General features: G+C 42.3%; 1 protein-coding gene across 3 annotated transcripts in view; it reads right to left on the bottom strand.

Annotated features, from left to right (window-relative positions):
- Window positions 1–18,001, bottom strand: part of FRY (FRY microtubule binding protein) — a 320,853-nt gene that overhangs the window by 57,910 nt on the left and 244,942 nt on the right. For all 3 annotated transcript variants that reach the window (XM_084635515.1, XM_084635516.1, XM_084635517.1), the window contains exons 42-46: window positions 16,853–17,040; window positions 9,672–9,766; window positions 7,000–7,607; window positions 5,575–5,672; window positions 5,310–5,480 (exon numbers count right to left, since the gene is read on the bottom strand). In XM_084635515.1, the coding sequence (XP_084491641.1) occupies window positions 5,310–5,480; window positions 5,575–5,672; window positions 7,000–7,607; window positions 9,672–9,766; window positions 16,853–17,040 (1,160 nt within the window). The remainder of the gene's footprint in view (window positions 1–5,309; window positions 5,481–5,574; window positions 5,673–6,999; window positions 7,608–9,671; window positions 9,767–16,852; window positions 17,041–18,001) is intronic.

The following is an 18,001-nucleotide window of genomic DNA, read 5'->3' as shown; positions in this document are numbered from 1 at the left end:
TTATTACAGTAGAATATTAAGCAGAAACAAGAATTCCCCCCATATAAAGTAAGAGCTGTATAATTTAAGGAATTATTTGGGAACCGACCCAGCAACACTTTCCTATCAAAGGATGCCTCTGCAGGGGAATAGAAATCCATGTTGCAAATCTTCCTCAGATTAGGCTCATATCCTTTTACCCACAATGTCACCAGAGACCTCACAGAGTGAGCTTGACTCCTTTGTAAATGGCTTCCTAGCATGCCAACTGGTGCAGGATTTTAACATTGTGCCTGTAGGAACACTGAGGTCCTAAGGACTTGGCATTTTGGACAGGATGAGATGAACAGGGTACAATTGGCATGTATACTCCATATGCTTGAAAAATATCTTTAGAGCTCTAAGAATGCCCATACATGCCACAACCTTCCAAAGGGGTGCAAAGGGTTAGAACAAAATGACGGGAAAACCCTATTTACCAGTAACTGTGGAAATAAAAACTCATCTGAAGAGAAAGGCTTCTGGAGCAGTACAAGTAACTTTTTTCCTCATGACAACAGTAGTGTGGTTCTGTATTGACAGAGGAACTAATTCCAAACTTATCTTTTGAAGGTGATGGCAACTAAAAAAAGGCAGCCACAGGCTTGTCCAATCTGTTATTTTGATTAATTTTGACACCTGATGATACTCAGATAAGGAGTCTGATGTGCCTGCCTGAAGAACCCACTTTTCCATGGTGCTTGGTTGTAGGACTCCAGTGAACCATCCTGGAGAATCTCTAGTGTAAATGAAAAGGAGGACTTGTGGCACCTTAGAGACTAACAAATTTATTTGAGCATAAGCTTTCGTAAGCTACAGCTCACTTCATCATCGGATGCATCCGATGAAGTGAGTTGTAGCTCATGAAAGCTTATGCTCAAATAAATTTGTTAGGCTCTAAGGTGCCACAAGTCCTCCTTTTCTTTTTGCGGATACAGACTAACACGGCTGCTACTCTGAAACTAGTGTAAATGAGATCACCAGAACTTTGTGGTTACTATTATTGTTTATATTATGGTAGCATCTAGAGCCCTGGACCCGTAGGGCTGGGCACTGTACAAACAAGACAACCTTTGCCTCAGAGAGCATTCAGTTTCTCCTCACACAAAAATGTAATTTGACCAGATCAATCATTGTAATTTCCTGGTTGAATTCTGTCTGGATACCAAAAAATATCTATGATGCTAATGGAGAAACTCTGATAAACTACACTTCTCTTCTCATGTCCATCCTGTTAACTGTAGGTTGTCCAGATCTAAATCAAAGAATTTGAGAGGACTGGTGTTTTCTGCAGGTGCAATGGAGGTTCCTTAGTTGTCTATCAAATCTGAAGTGCTTTCTGGGCCAGTGGTGGAGTGGGATGAGGTGGGACTTCAGTTCTGCTTTTTCCTCTTTTCTGCATGCTTTATGTGAACTGTCTTGAAAAACAGCACATTCTTCTCTACCCAGGATATTATTTCCTTTATCACAGAGAGGTTCTGATATCTGCTTATCTCTTGGCTTTGGAAAGGATATAAACACGCATGCTTCAGTCTTAAGCAAACCTCTAATGGGAAGTAAAAAGAAACTTCTCCTATGAACACCATAACTGCCCACTACAGGGTTTCTTGCACCTTCCTTTGAAGTGACTAGTGCTGGCTATTGTCAGATATGATACTGGACTCAATAGACCACTGGTCTGAGTCCATGTGGTCACATTTATATGTTTTTGTTCACACATGCATCTGATAGGGCTGTTGAAGAGAACTAAAAGGGTGTACTCTGAGATTTTGGAAATCAGTCTCCAAGTATGCTCCCCATACTGCAAGACTTGCTTCCATACTGCATATGTAAGGGGCTACAGTGAAAATTGGGTTGGTTTTCCGCAAGTTGCTCATACTTACCTGCCCACAAAGGGATATTTGGATACGACCTGGGAATGAAACCTAATTTGCATGGTCTCTGCTGAGTGGTTCCATGTATTTAGAAGGAACTGGAAGTACATTTTGAGAAAAAGCATTCAGGGATTGACCCAGTGCATAGCACCAGCAATCTGAGCCACCGTGATGGCAAAATTATTACCAGGTTCATGCCTGGGTATGAATCTGTTCAAGCAGCTGGCAAGCTGTGAATGGGTCTATTTCTCTGGACAAGGCACTGATTGCTATGTTGTCTCTGCCTGAGCCTTGCTGTGACTACTAACAGCCATTTTTTTCATTACTCTGGGTATAAAGGGTAGAGCAGAAAGAAGAGTCCTGTACAGGAATTGAGAATTCACACAAATGCTCATTTTCTCTTTGTCATACTGAGGATTTTGTTGCTTTGAGAAGAAAATGCATGCAGGTTTCAGTAGGAGCTTCTGCTCCAGATTCTTCCCTCTTAGGGGAACAGTCCCTTCATAAACACCTTTGGTGTTGACAGTGACCAACGGATTGCTATGTTGGCTTTGGTAGTGAGGGTTGAGGCCCCGTCTCACTCGGGTTCCTTTATTTGGCATACAGTAAAGCTATGCTGAATTGATCAGACTCAAGCATAGGAGGTGAGGATAGAGCAGTGGTTTTCAAACTTTTTTTCTGGCGACCCAGTTGAAGAAAATTGTTGACGCCTGCAACCCAACAGAGCTGGGGATGAGTGGTTTGGGATGTGGGAGGGATTCAGGGCTGGGGAAGAGGTTTGGGGTTCAGGGGTGAGGGCTGTGGGGCGGGGCTGGGAATGAGGGGTTCAGGGCTTGAGTGTGGCTCAGGGGTGGGGCAGAGGGTTGGCGTATGGGAGGGGGTCAGGGCTCTGGGTTGGGGGTGAAGGCTCTGGGGTGGGGCTGGGGATGAGGGATTTGGGGTGCAGGAAGGGCCTCAGGTTTGGGGGGCGCTCAGGTCTGGGGCAGGGGGTGGGTTGCATGGTTGGGGTAAGGGCTTACTTCCGGTGGCTTTGTAAGCTGGGGTGCAGAAGAAGGCTTCCTGCCTGTCCTGGCACTGTGGACCATGCTGCTCCCTGGAAGCGGCCAACAGCAGGTCTGGTTCCTAAGCAGAGGTGCGCAAACAGCTCTGTGTGGCTCTTGCCTGCAGGCACTGCCCTCCCAGCTCCCATTGGCTGGGAACTGGCCAATGGGAGTGCGGAGCCAGTGTTTGGGACGGGGGCAGCACGTGGAGCCCCCAATCCACAGTTTGAAAACCACTGGTATAGAGCATACCACACATCCAAAGTTACACAGCAAACCTCTTCCTCTATATATATTTACACATTACATTTCACGATACAATATTCATATACATTGCAACATTTGAGATTGGCTTGGTTACTTTGTAGGTCAAGCTTATCCATTGTTCATAGCACCAGGGTGTTCCTGCTTATCTTAGTTAGCACAGACATCCTGACTCCCACATACTGCTTATTAAGCCCTAATTTTCAACTTAACCTTCTGTTCACCTTCCCAATTGGCCCATTAAGAAGTGAGGCAAGATACTGATGTCAAGCCAGGCCTACAGTCCATTGGCATGGAGCCAGAATATGGAGAAGGGAAGGGCAAAGAGAGAGACCTCTTCCTACCCATCAGATTCTGAGCCCCATTCCTTGGCAGACTGAAAACTAGACAGGCACAATTCCCATTACACTGCAGCCCGAGGCAGGGCTGCGCAGGAGGAATAGGCTTCTCTGCTGGTCCAGACATGCTGCGGGGTAAGGAAGGGGCAGGGTACCTGCTACAGAGCACTGTCAGAGGACCCCTGTAAGCAGAGATGCCCCAGCACACACTTGCCTCTCAGGGTGGGGAGGAAAAGGAGAAAGGGTTTAAATCCTGACATTTACCCCACTTGCTCATTAACAATCTGAATTGCTGTCTTACAAAGGGGATGCTTGCTTTTGCCTATTTGGAACTCAGAGTCTCTGGCATTTGCAAAAGTAAACCCTGAGCAGGCTGAGAGGTGTTCCCCTCTCTATGGGAATTGTCATGCTCCTGGTTGAGCCTCCCATGGTGGTGTTACAGCTTTGGTTGGGGGTTGAGGCCCTCCACACCTCTCTGACTCAAAGCCACATGCTTTTTGGCAGAGCGAGGGTCAGAGGCTTTATGGCTATAGGGCACCGTTATCCTCTCTAGCCTGTGACCTGGCAGGGGGAGGGTCAATGGCTTGTGGCAGCAGGGCACAGCTCATGTTCTTGAGACTGTATCCCAGCAAAGTGGCAGCATGACATAACTTGCCCTCTCAAGCTCACGCCCTGGCAGAGAGAAGGGTCATCGGCTTGTGGCAGCAGGGCATAGATAGCCTTCTCAAGCCCATACCTCAGCAGAGTGACAGTCAATGGTTTGTGGCAGCAGAGCATCGTTTACCCCTTGGCAGACTGAGGATGATGGCTTGTGGCAGCAGGGCTCAGTTTATCCTGTGAGGCTCTTGGAAAGCTCCCTATAGCTCCCCCTGGACTTGGCTGGATGTTTGCAGGGCTTCTCTGCTCCCACAGTGGAGGGCAGAGGGTGCTCACTAGAGAAGTGTTGAATTGGAGAAGCCAGAGGATTGGAGCCTCAATACTCCACTGATTCCTCACCTCAGGGGAGAGAGAGAGGAGCTAGAAGGAAGTGAAGTCATGCATGACAACAAATAAACATGAAAGTTATAGAAAATGGTTGAGAAAATCTGAACTGCCAACTTGTTCTGCTGCCGAATGGGGCAGAAAATCTGGTGGCCTGAGCAGAAGAATGGGGCTCCAGCTTGGAGTCTCCAGCAACATTAGATGGCCTCTGAATTCTGCAGGCAGGTGGTATTACCCATTACTGATGAATGAGGAGAGAAGCAGCGAATTCTCTCTGGAGTTAGAAGAATGCATTTGGATCCATTAGGCATGGATATTTATAACAAGAAATGGATTGTTATGTAACAAGCAGTTTAGGTCAGATTGTGCAGCCCTTACTTACGTCCCATTGAAAGGAGTGACAGAAAATACTAACTCCTGTAAGTGTTCACCAACACGAATAAGGATGGACAATCTAGCCCAAAATTATAAACTATAAAAAGTTGACAAATGCATAAGGTAGTTACACACTCTTTCTTTGTACTCCAGTTCTGGATGTAGTGGAAAACCCTATTTATTCATGGGCAAGCACAGCTTTAAGAAGTAATCAACTTGAGGACTTTACTTGACTTTGGATATGTTTTGCATTAAGTGTTTAATTTTTTCAAAAAAGCATACAGCAAAATTCTGCTCTCAGATCTGCACTTTGAGTAAGAACAGAGGATAGGAGATCTCTAATGAATAGCCAAGAGGCTATAGCCCTTCAGTTTGTCTGTCAATAGAAGATGGAAAATGGTTTGGTTTTAAAAACTTACCTCAGCCAAATATGTAACCATACTCAGGGTAATGTCGGCGAATGCTTCATGGAGGTAACGGCAAACCACATTTACCCAGGTAGCACAGTCTCTTGTATAGCTGTGAGTTTTATAAAGGGCCATCACATGTGCAAGATTTGATAGCTTAGGGTTCTTTTCTTCCAAACAAGCCTAATTAAATATGAATGTCACATTATGCTAAGAAAAAGTCAAAGACATTCACAAGACTTAATATGATGTACAATGTACCAAATAAATTTCCTACCTGAGCAATTCTCTCCGCTATATCCTTACAGAACTGGTTTGGGCTATCAAAATGTTGAATTAAATGAGGCAGGAGACACAAGACATTCAGTGGGAACCCTGGTACAGAACAATACAATACAAAGTGGATATTTGATGAGAGGACAGGAATATTAGCTGTCTTTTAAGCAATATTTTGCTAGCAGCTATAATCACAAAAGTACATTACAGTGATGTTATATAGACTCTTTCAAATTGTTCAGACCCCATATTTCACCTTAAGACTGTTGTATCAAATTAAACATAACATCTATTAAATATGACAGTGTGATGATGTCATTACAAAGAATGGGACTGATTCTGCAAACATTTACTAACATACAAAGTGCGTATTACCAGGTATAATCTCATGGAATTAGTAGTAGTAAGCACTGCTACTAATCTTAAATGTTTGCAGGATCTGGCCCTACACCTCAATATCCAAAATTCCAATAATACTGGAGGCATTTTTAGTATAATATATACTGCTAATATATGGTAAGAGAAGGAGGAGGTAATAAAATAAAATGTTGGGCCTGATTCTCAGCCCCATTTCCCTACATTTTATACTGAGTGGCCAAAAGAGAAAAGGGGCGGGGGGGGGGAGGGGAGAGGGAGGAAGAAGATGTCTGCAACTGGCCAACTGAGAATTCCCCAAGTGAGGGGAATTCTGAATTGGTAGAAAGCTAAAGCAAAATTTAGATCTAAGTCACACAGTTCTTCCCAAAGTATGGCGGTGTTTGGAAAAAAGATTTTGGTTTCAGACCTTGACTAGTGAGGATTCTCACGGCTCTGAATATAGCAGCCCCTCCTCACCCCAAGAAAAAAGAACTTGAGGTTTTATTATAGAAATACTGAGAAAACTTCACAGGCCTTGCTAGGTTCTATAACTAGAAATAAAATGTGAAAGAATATCCCTGTACAAAAATGGCATCTTTCCTGCTCCCCTGATATTGAATAGGTGTGCTGAGACCTCAGACTATCATGCTGACCAAAACTGTCTCATTGTTTCCTTGTACTCCCCCGTCTGTATCCATCTGTTGTCTCTTGTCTTATATTTAAATTGCAAGCTCTTTGGTGCAGGGGCTGTCTTTTTGTTCTTTATTTGTACAGCGCCTAGCACACAGGAGTCTTGGTCCATGACTGGGGTGCTGAGGTGCTATGATATTACAAATAATAAATAATAGTAATAACAAAAGAATTTCCCTTTAGTTGTTTTTTTGGAGAGATCTGCAATGAGTATAAATATGTATTCATTAAAAAATGCATTACAATTTGTACACACAAAAATAAATTTATATTACATAAGGTGACATAGGTATTTTTAAGTAGCATAGTGAGGTTTTCATATCAAACATAAAAACAATTTCATAATCAAAATGTGAAAGGCAGAAAAAATTGGCTTTACCTATAACTTGAGAGGAATCCACCATGGATACTCGTGACACAGGTGTCAGCAAACTGAAGAGCTGTAACGTGAGGTCAGTGGTGGTAAGGGAAGTGAATCCTTTTAGCAACAGCTGCTGCAGCCCCAAGAAATCTGACCACTTTAGCTGTCCTTGTAACTTTTCTAACTTCTCCCTATTTTCAGCTTTATCCAGTGGCAAATAAGCCAGTAGTTTATTCAACAATCGTAAAGCCATTAGATATTCAAATTCAAAATCAGATTCCATCAAAGCTACAGCAACCCAGAAGATGGTGGCCAACAGGTTGGTTGGATTGTTAATATTAGAAGGATCAGTGAGGCTGTCTTTTAGAGATGATGAGCTCCTGGTTTTAGAGGAGAGGCCTTGCTGGGTGCATGCCTGAATTCTATCTAGTGTGGCACTGCGTGGTGGATCTGAGGATCTGTCCACAACACCAAACTTTTTGGGTACAGAAAAGCTTCTCTGGTGTCTACTTCGTTCAGCAGTGGCTGTGTTACCACTTACAGCCCCAGGATTCACGTTCAGCTGGCCCGTACTCTTCCGATTTGCAGTCAGTTTAGTGCTTGAAGTTAAGTCTGGTGATGATGAACTAAGCAAAAAATAAATAAATATATAAATAGGATTTTATTATATCACAAAGCAGCAATGTAGAAAATAAACTAGTACAAATAAAAAGGAAGTAAACCAAGAATTTATCAGAAGATAAATAAACAGTTAAAAAAACAGTAAACAAACACCACACTGTCTGTTTTACTCTCCCACAGATTTCTCCATATAACCTAGAGACCCCAACTGAGAACAGGGCCATATTGTAATAGGCACTGCACAAACACAGAGTAAGAAACAGACTTTGCCCTGAAGAGTTTACAATCTAAATAGACAAGGCAGAAAGTAGGGGAAGGGAAAACAAGGGGTGAAGTGGTTGCTGAAGGTCATGCTCTGGGTCAGTGATAGTGCTGGGATTAGCACTCAGGTCTCCTGAATCTCAGTATCCTATCCACTGGACCCGCTGCAGGAGTTATTTGGTATAAGTCACACTTGTAGAATTACTGGCAAATTGACCCTGTGGAGGGAGGAGTATTGGCCACCATGGGTGAATGTATGCAGCTAAACCAATGGTTGTAAGCAGAAACTTAGAAATGTTGCATTATCCCTATCCTGTCATGGAGCTATCAGGGCTCCCCTTAGAAGTACTGTCCCTTAGACTCCATGCTGCTATCCTAGCCTCCTTTCAGGGAGGTAGACTGCACACTGGAGACTTAGCTGGCGTTTCAAAGAGTTACAACTGCCACATGGATTACTGCTTGGAATTCCAGGCAGTCCTTATTAACTATTTATATTCTAATAGCACCCTCAGTGTTTAGGTATTGTTCAAAGACAACAGTGAGACAAAGTCTCTGTTCCAAAAAGCTTATAACCTAACAATTTACAGTGCCAAGGGAAGCTTGCTGTACAGAACAGCTACTTCCCGGCTGCCTCCATTCTTACCTCTGAAATGCTCTACTCACAAAACTGCAAAGCCCCTACTCTGTGGTATTCTCGCAGAGGGGCTTACACAGTCACTAGGGGTAGAAGGAAGGATGGTGTTATCCCCTTCCTTCCACAATTTGGGGCCATTTCTGTTCCATTTTGCTCCCTTCTGAACTGTGTAGTCAAGAGGAACATGTGACTCTTGGTTTGGAATATAAAAGACTATAATATATTGTAACAGCACCACCCCAGAAATTTTACCCACAAACTTTTATGTTGCCAAAAAGTTTTAGAATTTAAGGAGATCTCTCCAGGGACACACTCAGCTCCTACTACTGCTAACGGACACCACAGACAGACATTAGCCTCCCCTTGGTGCACAGATCTGTCACTGGTTGTGCTTTAGAAGGAGAAAGGTTTGCCATCCTCTCAACCTTGGAGGGCTCCCAGTGAGTTCAAGGATGCACAGCTGAGAAGGACTGTGCGTGAGAACAAGAGCAGGGGGTGCACACTGTTGAACATCCTCAAACCTGAAAGGAAATCTGTGTGGCCTTTTTTCATATTGTGGAACCCCTCTTCATAGGAGGCTCCACAGACATCTGCTTACGGAGGTTGTCAAGGAAGGGGAAACATAAAGCAGGTGCAGAGGCATAGGGCCTCCTGAGGACCCCTTGGGACATCTGAGTTCTGAGGACAGAATCCCCTATTTTTTCCACAAAGGTGACAAATCCTGCCCATTCATGCAGTGATTTGGGAAATACTTAATTAGTGGAACCATGTGTTTTCTCACAACAGGGAGTGATCTGTACCCCCATCTGCAATATTCTAAGCAAAGTAAATGTTGTTTCCTATACATCTTTTCAAGACTACGTTAGGTACAAAAACAGAACGTGGAATCCTAATGTTATTTGTTTAAAGAGGACATCAAATGTGCTGTAGATGACTGAAAGGAAGAAAGAAAAGCTATAACAGGCTAGGAGGGTCCACGAGTTTATCAATATTTATTTCAATAGTTGCCAAATTGGGCTCAGATGCACTCTTAGGCTCATTTTGTAAATGTATTTTGAGCAAGATCAGTTATACCAAAACCATTTCATGCAATTCTGATTGCAGAACATTGTATTGCTTCATAAGATTTATATGGGAAAAGATTATGTGATTAAGGGAATAGACAGACTCTTACCGAGATAATACGGTCAGGAGATCACAGTTCTTCAAACAATCAGACAGATTATCCACAGTAGCCTCCAAGGTAAGTAGTGCTTCCATTACATAACCCTGTCAAATACATACAGTCAGTGATTTTAGCAAAAACAATCATGAGTAAGTCAGTAACGAATCATTCTGTACTGATGCATCTTATTGAAAACACAACACAATACTAATCGTAGTAAAAAACCCAGAGCCATTACATTGCACATTAAAACATTACTGCACATTTTATTTTCTGTCTCCCTGAATGATCTGTGAAGGAGAGAGTATACTTAAGGAGACCAGTTATCTTATCAGGGGATGATGGATAATAGGATGCTGAGCCTTTCACCTCCATGTCACTGGTTCAAATTCTGCAGAGGCAGTTGTGACAGAATATTATTGTCACCTTGAAGCTATTTGATGATCTGTGTGGAATGTGTTGGTGATCTCATTCCATTTCCTAATGGAAGTTAATAGTGTCAAGATTATAAAAATAACATTAACAAGAATGCTATGGTGGTAGAAATCTCAGGAGAGAAGTCAAAGATTGAATAGCCATTGAGAACAAACTACTGCTCCATCAATAAAGGGGGGCATTTAGGTCAGGGTATGGGTTTGTTGGTTTTGATTTTGTTGCTATGCTCTAGCAGATAAAGTACCAGATGGGGTACAACAATGGTGTCTGCTACAACAACCAAACCACAGTAGAGAACAGGCTCCTTAAACACCCATCTATGTCAGGCGTAGGGAAAAAATGTTGCATAATCATGGAGGACTTCAGCCTGAGTGACATATGCTGGAGGTTTCAAGCCGCCAGTAATAAAACATCATTGGTATTTCTAAAAATTACACATAACAATCTGCTAACTCAAAAAAAAATGCATTCTGCATAGAGGAATTCCATAGTAGAACTGATAATGACAGATGAAATAATCACAGAACTAAAAATCAGTGGCTGGTTAGGTTCAAGTGATCCTGACCCTTAAATTTTTCATGGGTAAGCAAAATAAAGCCCCAACCAGTAATATACATTCTTGTTACTTTTAAAGAACCAATTTAGCAAAGATAAAAACAATCATGAGTCAAATCAGAAGTGAGAAAGAATTCCAACAGAAAATAAGTGAATGATAAATGGGAACTATTTAAGAACATTTTACTAGAAGCACAAAAAGCCACAATCCCACAATTGAGAAAGAAGGCTACACTCGTTAAAGGACCAGCCTGACTTAGGGGGGGGGGGAAATGGAAAAAAGGGAAAGTTGATATCAGTGAATATAAGCTAGAAGGTGGGTATGACGTTGCACCCCATAATGCTTTATAGAAATATGCTTATGAGTGTAAATATGACATAACTGGAATATGTTTTATGCTAGATATGCCATGTAACATATCTTTGCAAAGGTTATGTTCTACTGAATGTATTCATCCTATTCATATGCATGTATCATTTTTATATCTGAAGTTATGAGCATTGGCTCTATGCTTGTATTTAAAGTGTTTGCCGTAGGAAGCACATAAGGCAGATTTGGTCAACATAGTGTGAAGGGGTTATTCAAGTAATTAGGAGTACTTAGCTGACAATAAACCTTCGGAGACACCAATCCACATCTGAGCTTTCCTGGGAACTTTCAAACTAACATGTAAACAATGGAGTCGGCCTACAAAAAACTGAATCATTCATAGACATGTGACTTGCTCAGGTGACTGCAAAACTTCATCTTGTGGAGGGGAGAAGAGAGGGGTTTCCACCCACAAGAGAAAGACTATATAAGCCCCTGGGAACCCCTCCATTTTGTCTTCTGATGGCTCAAGAGACAGCCTCTCCACCCCAAAGAGATGCCTGAAAGAAACTGGAACAAAGGACAGTAACTACGGGAGTGTGAGTGATTGCTGGACCCAGACTAGGAAGGAGTCTAGTCTGTCAAAGAAGTTTACTGGAACATCTCTGAAGGTGAGATTTACCTGCATTTAGTTTCCTACTATATTAGGCTTAGACTTGTGTGGTTTTGTTTTATTTTGCTTAGTAATTTACTTTGTTCTGTCTGTTATTACTTGGAACCATTTAAATCCTACTGTTTATATTTAATAAAATCACTTTTTACTTATTCATTAACCCAGAGCAAGTATTAATACCTGGGGGAGCAAACAGCTGTGCATATCTATCAGTGTTATATAGCGTGAACAATTTATGAGTTTACCCTGTATAAGATTTATACAGAGTAAAATAAATTTATTTGGGGTTTGGATCCCATCGGAAACTGGGTATCTGGGTGTTGGAGACAGGAGCACTTCTTAAGCTGTTTTCAGTTAAGCCTGCAGCTTTTGGGGGATGTGGTTCAGACCTGGGTCTGTGTCTGTAGCAGGCTAGCATGTCTGGCACAACCAGGCAGGGCACTGAAGTCCCAAGCTGCCAGGGAAAATGGGCTTAGAGGTAGTCTCAGCACATCAGATGGCAGTCCCAAGGGGGTTTCTGTGACCCAACCCGTCACAGTGGGAATGGTAGAATATTGATAAGGGAAGCAAAAAGACACAGGAGAAACCAATGGACAACAGAGCTAAGGACTAGAAGAAGTCGTATATTAGAACAAAAGGAATCCAAACACTGGTATTGGTCCATTACTAGATGAAGACGGTGGAATGGTCTATAATAATGCAAAACTGTTAATAAGGCAGAACTATTCAATAAATATTTCTGTTCTGTGTTTGGGAAAAAGCCAGATGATGTAGTTATATCATATGATGATGAAATACTTTTCATTCCAACTGTAAGTAAGGAGGATATTAAAACAGCAGCTAATAAAGATAGGTTTCAAAGTAGCAGCCGTGTTAGTCTGTATCCACAAAAAGAACAGGAGTACTTGTGGCATCTTAGAGACTAAGGTGGCACAAGTACTCCTGTTCTTTTTTCTAATAAAGATAGATATTTTAAAATCAGCAGGTATGGATAATTTTCATCCCAGAATTTTAAGAGAGCTGACCAAGGACCTCTGTGGACTGTTAATGTTGATTTTCAAGAAGTCTGGGGGAAGTTTCAGAGGACTGGAAAAAAGTTAATGTTACGCTAATATTTAAAAAGAGTAAAGGGATTGACCTGGGTAAATATAGGCTGACATCAATCACGGGCAAAATAATGGAATGGCTGATATGGGACTCTTATAAAGAATTAAAAGATGATAGTATGATTAATGTCAATTGTCATGGGTTTATAGAAAATAGATCTTGTAAAACTAATTTGATTTTTTTTTGGTGAGATTATAAATTTGATTGATAAAGGTAACGGTGTTCATTTTTTGTAAGGCATTTGGTACTGCACGACATTTTGATTAAGAAACTAGAACAATACTAATTCAACATGGCACACATTAAATGAATTAAAAACTGGCTAACTGCCAGGTCTCACAAATGTAACTGAAAATGGGGAATCGTCTAGCTGGTGTGTTTCTATTAGGGTCTCACAAGGATCGGTTCATGGCCCTGCAGTATTTAACATTTTTATCAAAGAGCTAGAAGAAAACAAACTCATTACTGATCAAATGTGCAGATTACACAAAGATTGGGACAGTGTTAAATAATGAAGAGGACTGTTTCTGACGGATATTGCAACTTCATGCAGCATCTATAGGGGAACATATTGTATTAAATATAAATATCACTGTGGGCCATGGATTACGATTATGTTCTACTCCATGGGGGAAGGTTACCACAGCTCCTCCAGGAATTAAAACAGGGGAATTAAGGTGAATCACTCACACTGTAAACACCTCCAGAAAGGTAGCACACTCTGGGGAGGTTCGCATATACTGATTCACACTTGGTTTCCAGAGACTGGGAAAACAAAGAATGGGGTTTTGGCTTAAAAAGGCTGCGTTTAAACTGAGTCAGGGACTACTTTCTGAACCCGCAAATGGACAGGATCTTCTGCCCAAAAGCCCCAACCCTTGTGGAAAGATTGGAAAGAATTTGGCCTACAAGAGCCCCGTAAGTCTGAGGCGTGATCTCTAGTAAGTTTTTAGCATAGTAACTTTTATTGTTTTATATGTTTTCTCTGTAATGATTTTGCTTGCTTAGAAAGAGTTGTGTGGTATCTTGTAACTGCTGGCAATACACTGTTCGTGCTCCTTGGACAGAAAGAAAAGCACAGGCACTGGCCTTTAGAGAGACTGGCTTGCTGGGCATATCTCAATGTAAGACAGTGAGCTGTGCAGTCTTAAAACCCTGGGCAGGAGGGAGAGAGATGCAGCTCTCTATTGTATTTATTAATACAACATCTCCACCCAAGAGAAATGATGTCTGGGAGCTGGAAACTTTAACTGGGTGCCCTCGAGGGACCATGGAGGGGCAATACAGATGCAGTTACTCTGAAACTGTGACACAGGTCGCTGATACAAAGTGATCTGCCTGTGTGGTAAGCTGGATACAAGCAAGCAATATGTGTTTCCATACCCGAAATGCAAAATCATATATCTAGGTTACGATTACCGGAGGAGGAACTCTATTCTGGGAAGCAGTGACTGTGAGAAAGACTTTGGAGTCATTGTGGATAATCAGCTGAACACAAGCACCCAGTATGATGCTGTGGCCAAAAGAGCTCAAGTGATCCTTGGCTGTATAAACAGAGGAATATCAAGTAGAAGTAGAGAGGTTATATTAGTTCTGAATTTGGCCCTGGTGAGACTGCCACTGGAACACTGTATCCAGTTCTGCTGTCCACAATTCAAGAAGGATGTTGATAAATTGGAGAAGGTTCAGAGAAGAGCCATGAGGATGATCAGAGATTGGAAAACATGCCCTACAATGAAAGACTCAAGGAGGTCAATCTTTTTATTTTAGCCAAGAGAAGTTTAAGGGGTGACTTGATCATAGTCTATAAGTACCTACACAGGAAACAGAAATTTGATAATAGAGGGCTCTTCAATCTAGCAGGCAAAGATATAACAAGATCCAGTGACTGAAAGTTGATGCTAGACAAATTCACACTGGAAATAAGGTGGACATTTTTAACAGGGAGGTTAATTAACTATTGGAATAATTTACCAAGGTCTGTGGTGGATTCCCCATCACTGGAAAATTTACATCAAGAATGGATGTGTTTCTAAAAGATATGCTCTAGTTCAACCACTGTTACTGGACTTGAAGCAGTTATTAATTCAGGGAAGTCCTATGACTTTTTATGCAGGAGGTCAGACTAGATGATCATCATGGTCTCATCTGTTCTTAAAATCTATGGATTTATTAATCTATTTTTATTCCTTTTCATACATTTCCTTGGTGTTTGCTCCATCTTTCATTTTTCTCTCTTATTTTCCACTCACTAGAAGAATGCATGCTGCTTGAAGGGGGTGGTGGCACATATCCATGAGTGGTTCCATGGTGCCAGTCTGCATGGTTTTCTCATGGATGGGCTGGCTGGCACAGAGAAGAGACCCTTGGCCAGCAGCCTACAGGCCAGTACATGAGTATTCTTGCAGCCCGATTTATTTCTGGTGGGGAAGAGTAACAAGATGTTCCCCTGCCACTTTGCCTGCAGCTAAGGTTGCCAACTTTTTAATCACACAAAACTGAGCACCCTTGCCCTGCCCCCTGCCCTGAAGCCCCAACCCTACTGACTCCATTCCCCCCTCCCTCCGTCGCTGGCTCTCCCCATCCTCACTCACTGTCACTGGGTTGGGCAGAGGCTTGGGGTGCGGGCTCTGGGGTGGGACTGGGGATGAGGGGTTTTGGGTGCAGGAGGGGTCTTAGGGCTGGGGCCAAGGGGTTTGGAGTGCAGGCTGGGACCCAGGGCTGGGGCAGGGGGTTGGGGTGTGGGAGGAGGTGTGGGGTACTGGCTCTGGGAGGAAGTTTGGGGGTGAGAGGGGGCCCAAGGCAGGGGCAGGCAGTTGGGATGTGGGAGGGGGTGAGGGGTGTGAGCTCTGGGAAGGAGTTTGGGTGAGGGTGAGGGCTCAGGGCTGGGACAGGGGATTGGAGTGCAGGAGGGGGTTCGGGGTGCACACTCTGGCTGGGCGGTGCTTACCTCAGGTGGCTCCGAGAAGCAGTCAGCATGTCCAGCTCCTAGGTGGAGGGGCTGGGGGCTCTGCACATTGCCTGTGCCTACATGTGCCGCCCCCACAGCTCCCACTGGCCATAGTTCACGGCCAATGGGAGCTGCGGAGCCAGCGTTCAAGGCAGGGACAGCGTGCGAAGCCACCTGGCTGCCCCTGCGTCTAGGAGCCAGACATGCCAGCTGCTTCTGGGAGCCAGGATAGGCAGGGATCCTGCCTTAGCCCCGTTGACTGGACTTATAGCAGCCCAGTCAGTGGTGCTGACCAGAGCAGCCAGGGTCCCTTTTCGACCAGACGCTCTGGTTGAAAACCGGATGCCTGGCAACCCTATCTGCAGCCAGAAGAGACTTTTGCAGCAGGGAGCAGGTCAGATTCAGGGTCATCCAGCTTTCCCATATCTATTACTACTTATAGTCCCTTGTCCAGTCCACCTCTCAGGTTAACACTACACCATGGTTTGTTTTCAAACTGGATCAGCTGCATTGTAATGGTGTGAGCTTTTTAAAACAGTATGTTCTTTCTACTGTTAATTTATTCTCCTTAAAAAGAGAGGGCCAAAGCAGTTTGTTTTTAATTTTATTTTTACTCTCCATTGCTCATAGTACTCTTTATTTATATTAAAAATCCTTAATGATTTCATCTTTTAGCATATGGCAAATATAAATACTCCCAGCAACCCATCCAGTGGGCTAAAAGCCACAGACCTTAATCAAGCAACATTCCTAATTGCTTTGAAGTTGAATATTGCTCAGTAAAGGACAATGGAATTTGAAATTTAACTGCTTTTGGAAAGGCAGCAGCGGAAGCTGAAAGTGCTGTTTCTGTGAACACCACTACAGTTTGCTATTTACAATTTTTAAAATCTCACAATGGGGTGATACATTTTGAAACAAAATAGACTTTTCTTTTTCAGGGCTCAGACAATAACAGTTAGATCATGACTTTGACAGCATTTTTGTAATTTCTGAAATTGTGATGAGAACACAGTTTTTGTTTTCTAAGGTCACATTCTCACTTGCATCATAGTTTCCAAGTTTATTTCACCCTTTACATTAAAATGAAACAAACAATACTGAACATATGCAACATTGTGAAACATTGTCAGGAATACAGCACTGTCACACATGTGTACCTGAATCTCATCTCCATGTTCTCCTATAACTTCCACCAATCTTGACAGAAGGTCAGACAATGCATGTGCAGAAAGAGGTTGCTTTAGCGCCCTGAATATCTGGAAAGATCGACCTGCATAATGTCTTGAAGAGCTTGCAAGAGCTGTTTGTAAAGCAACTTCACTCAGATGCTGCTCCAAATGAAAACCTAAGCAGCAAAAGAATAGTATGTTGATATTTAAAATCTAACAAAGCAGATGTTACTGCAGGAGACAAAGTTACTTTACAGTTGAAACCCTGAGCAGACCAATTCCCTAGCATTTCAAAAAGTTTTGGCCATTTTTTAAGGTATATTAATTTATGAAAGAACCACTGGAACCTTCTTTACAAATAAGTGAACAATTCCTATTACTGGACAATACAGTATATAACATTGGCAGCATGGTCTAGTTATAATGACTAGAGCTGCATGGGAATTTGGAGTTGTGTGATTTCAAAATTTCTTCCATTCCAGAACAGAACAAAACCAAAAGATTTCAAAATTTCCCATGAATTGAAATTCTGGAAAAATAGTAATTTGGGATCAATTGAAATGTTTCATTTTGACAAAATCGAAATGATTAATTCCAATTTTTACTTTTTCATTTTATATTATATTTCATAATATAAAAAATTGGGGGGGGAGTTGTTTTGAAAGAGAAAATTGAAACATTCCATTCCAAAAAGGTCAAAACTTTCCTCAGTGAAATGCTTTTTCTCAGGGTTTTTTTCCTATGAATTTTTCTCAAAGGCAACGTGTTTCTGCAAAAACGTTTTGCTCTCAACAAATGAACATTTCCAAACAGCTTTACTAATGAACACATTCTAATTGTGGCCACTGACTCACTGTGTGGCCATGGCAAATCACCTAACGTGTAAGCTCCTGGGGAAAGGAACCGTTTGTTTGTTCTGTGTTTGTATAGCACCTAGTGCAATGGAGCCCTGGTCCATGATTTGGGCTCGAAGGCGCTACGGTAATATAAATAACAACAACAATAATAATAATAATTTCAGTGTTTTCAGCTGTAAAATGGGAATATCAGTTCTTATCTCCTTCATAGGGTTGTTTTGAGGATTAGCTACTTAATCTTCATACTGTGCCCGGAAGATGTAAAATTGCATATAAATAT

Source organism: Lepidochelys olivacea (assembly GCF_965140295.1).
Source record: "Lepidochelys olivacea isolate rLepOli2 genome assembly, chromosome: 1".
In the NCBI taxonomy this organism is placed as follows: Eukaryota; Metazoa; Chordata; order Testudines; family Cheloniidae; genus Lepidochelys; species Lepidochelys olivacea.
This window is presented reverse-complemented; position numbering and strand designations above follow the sequence as displayed.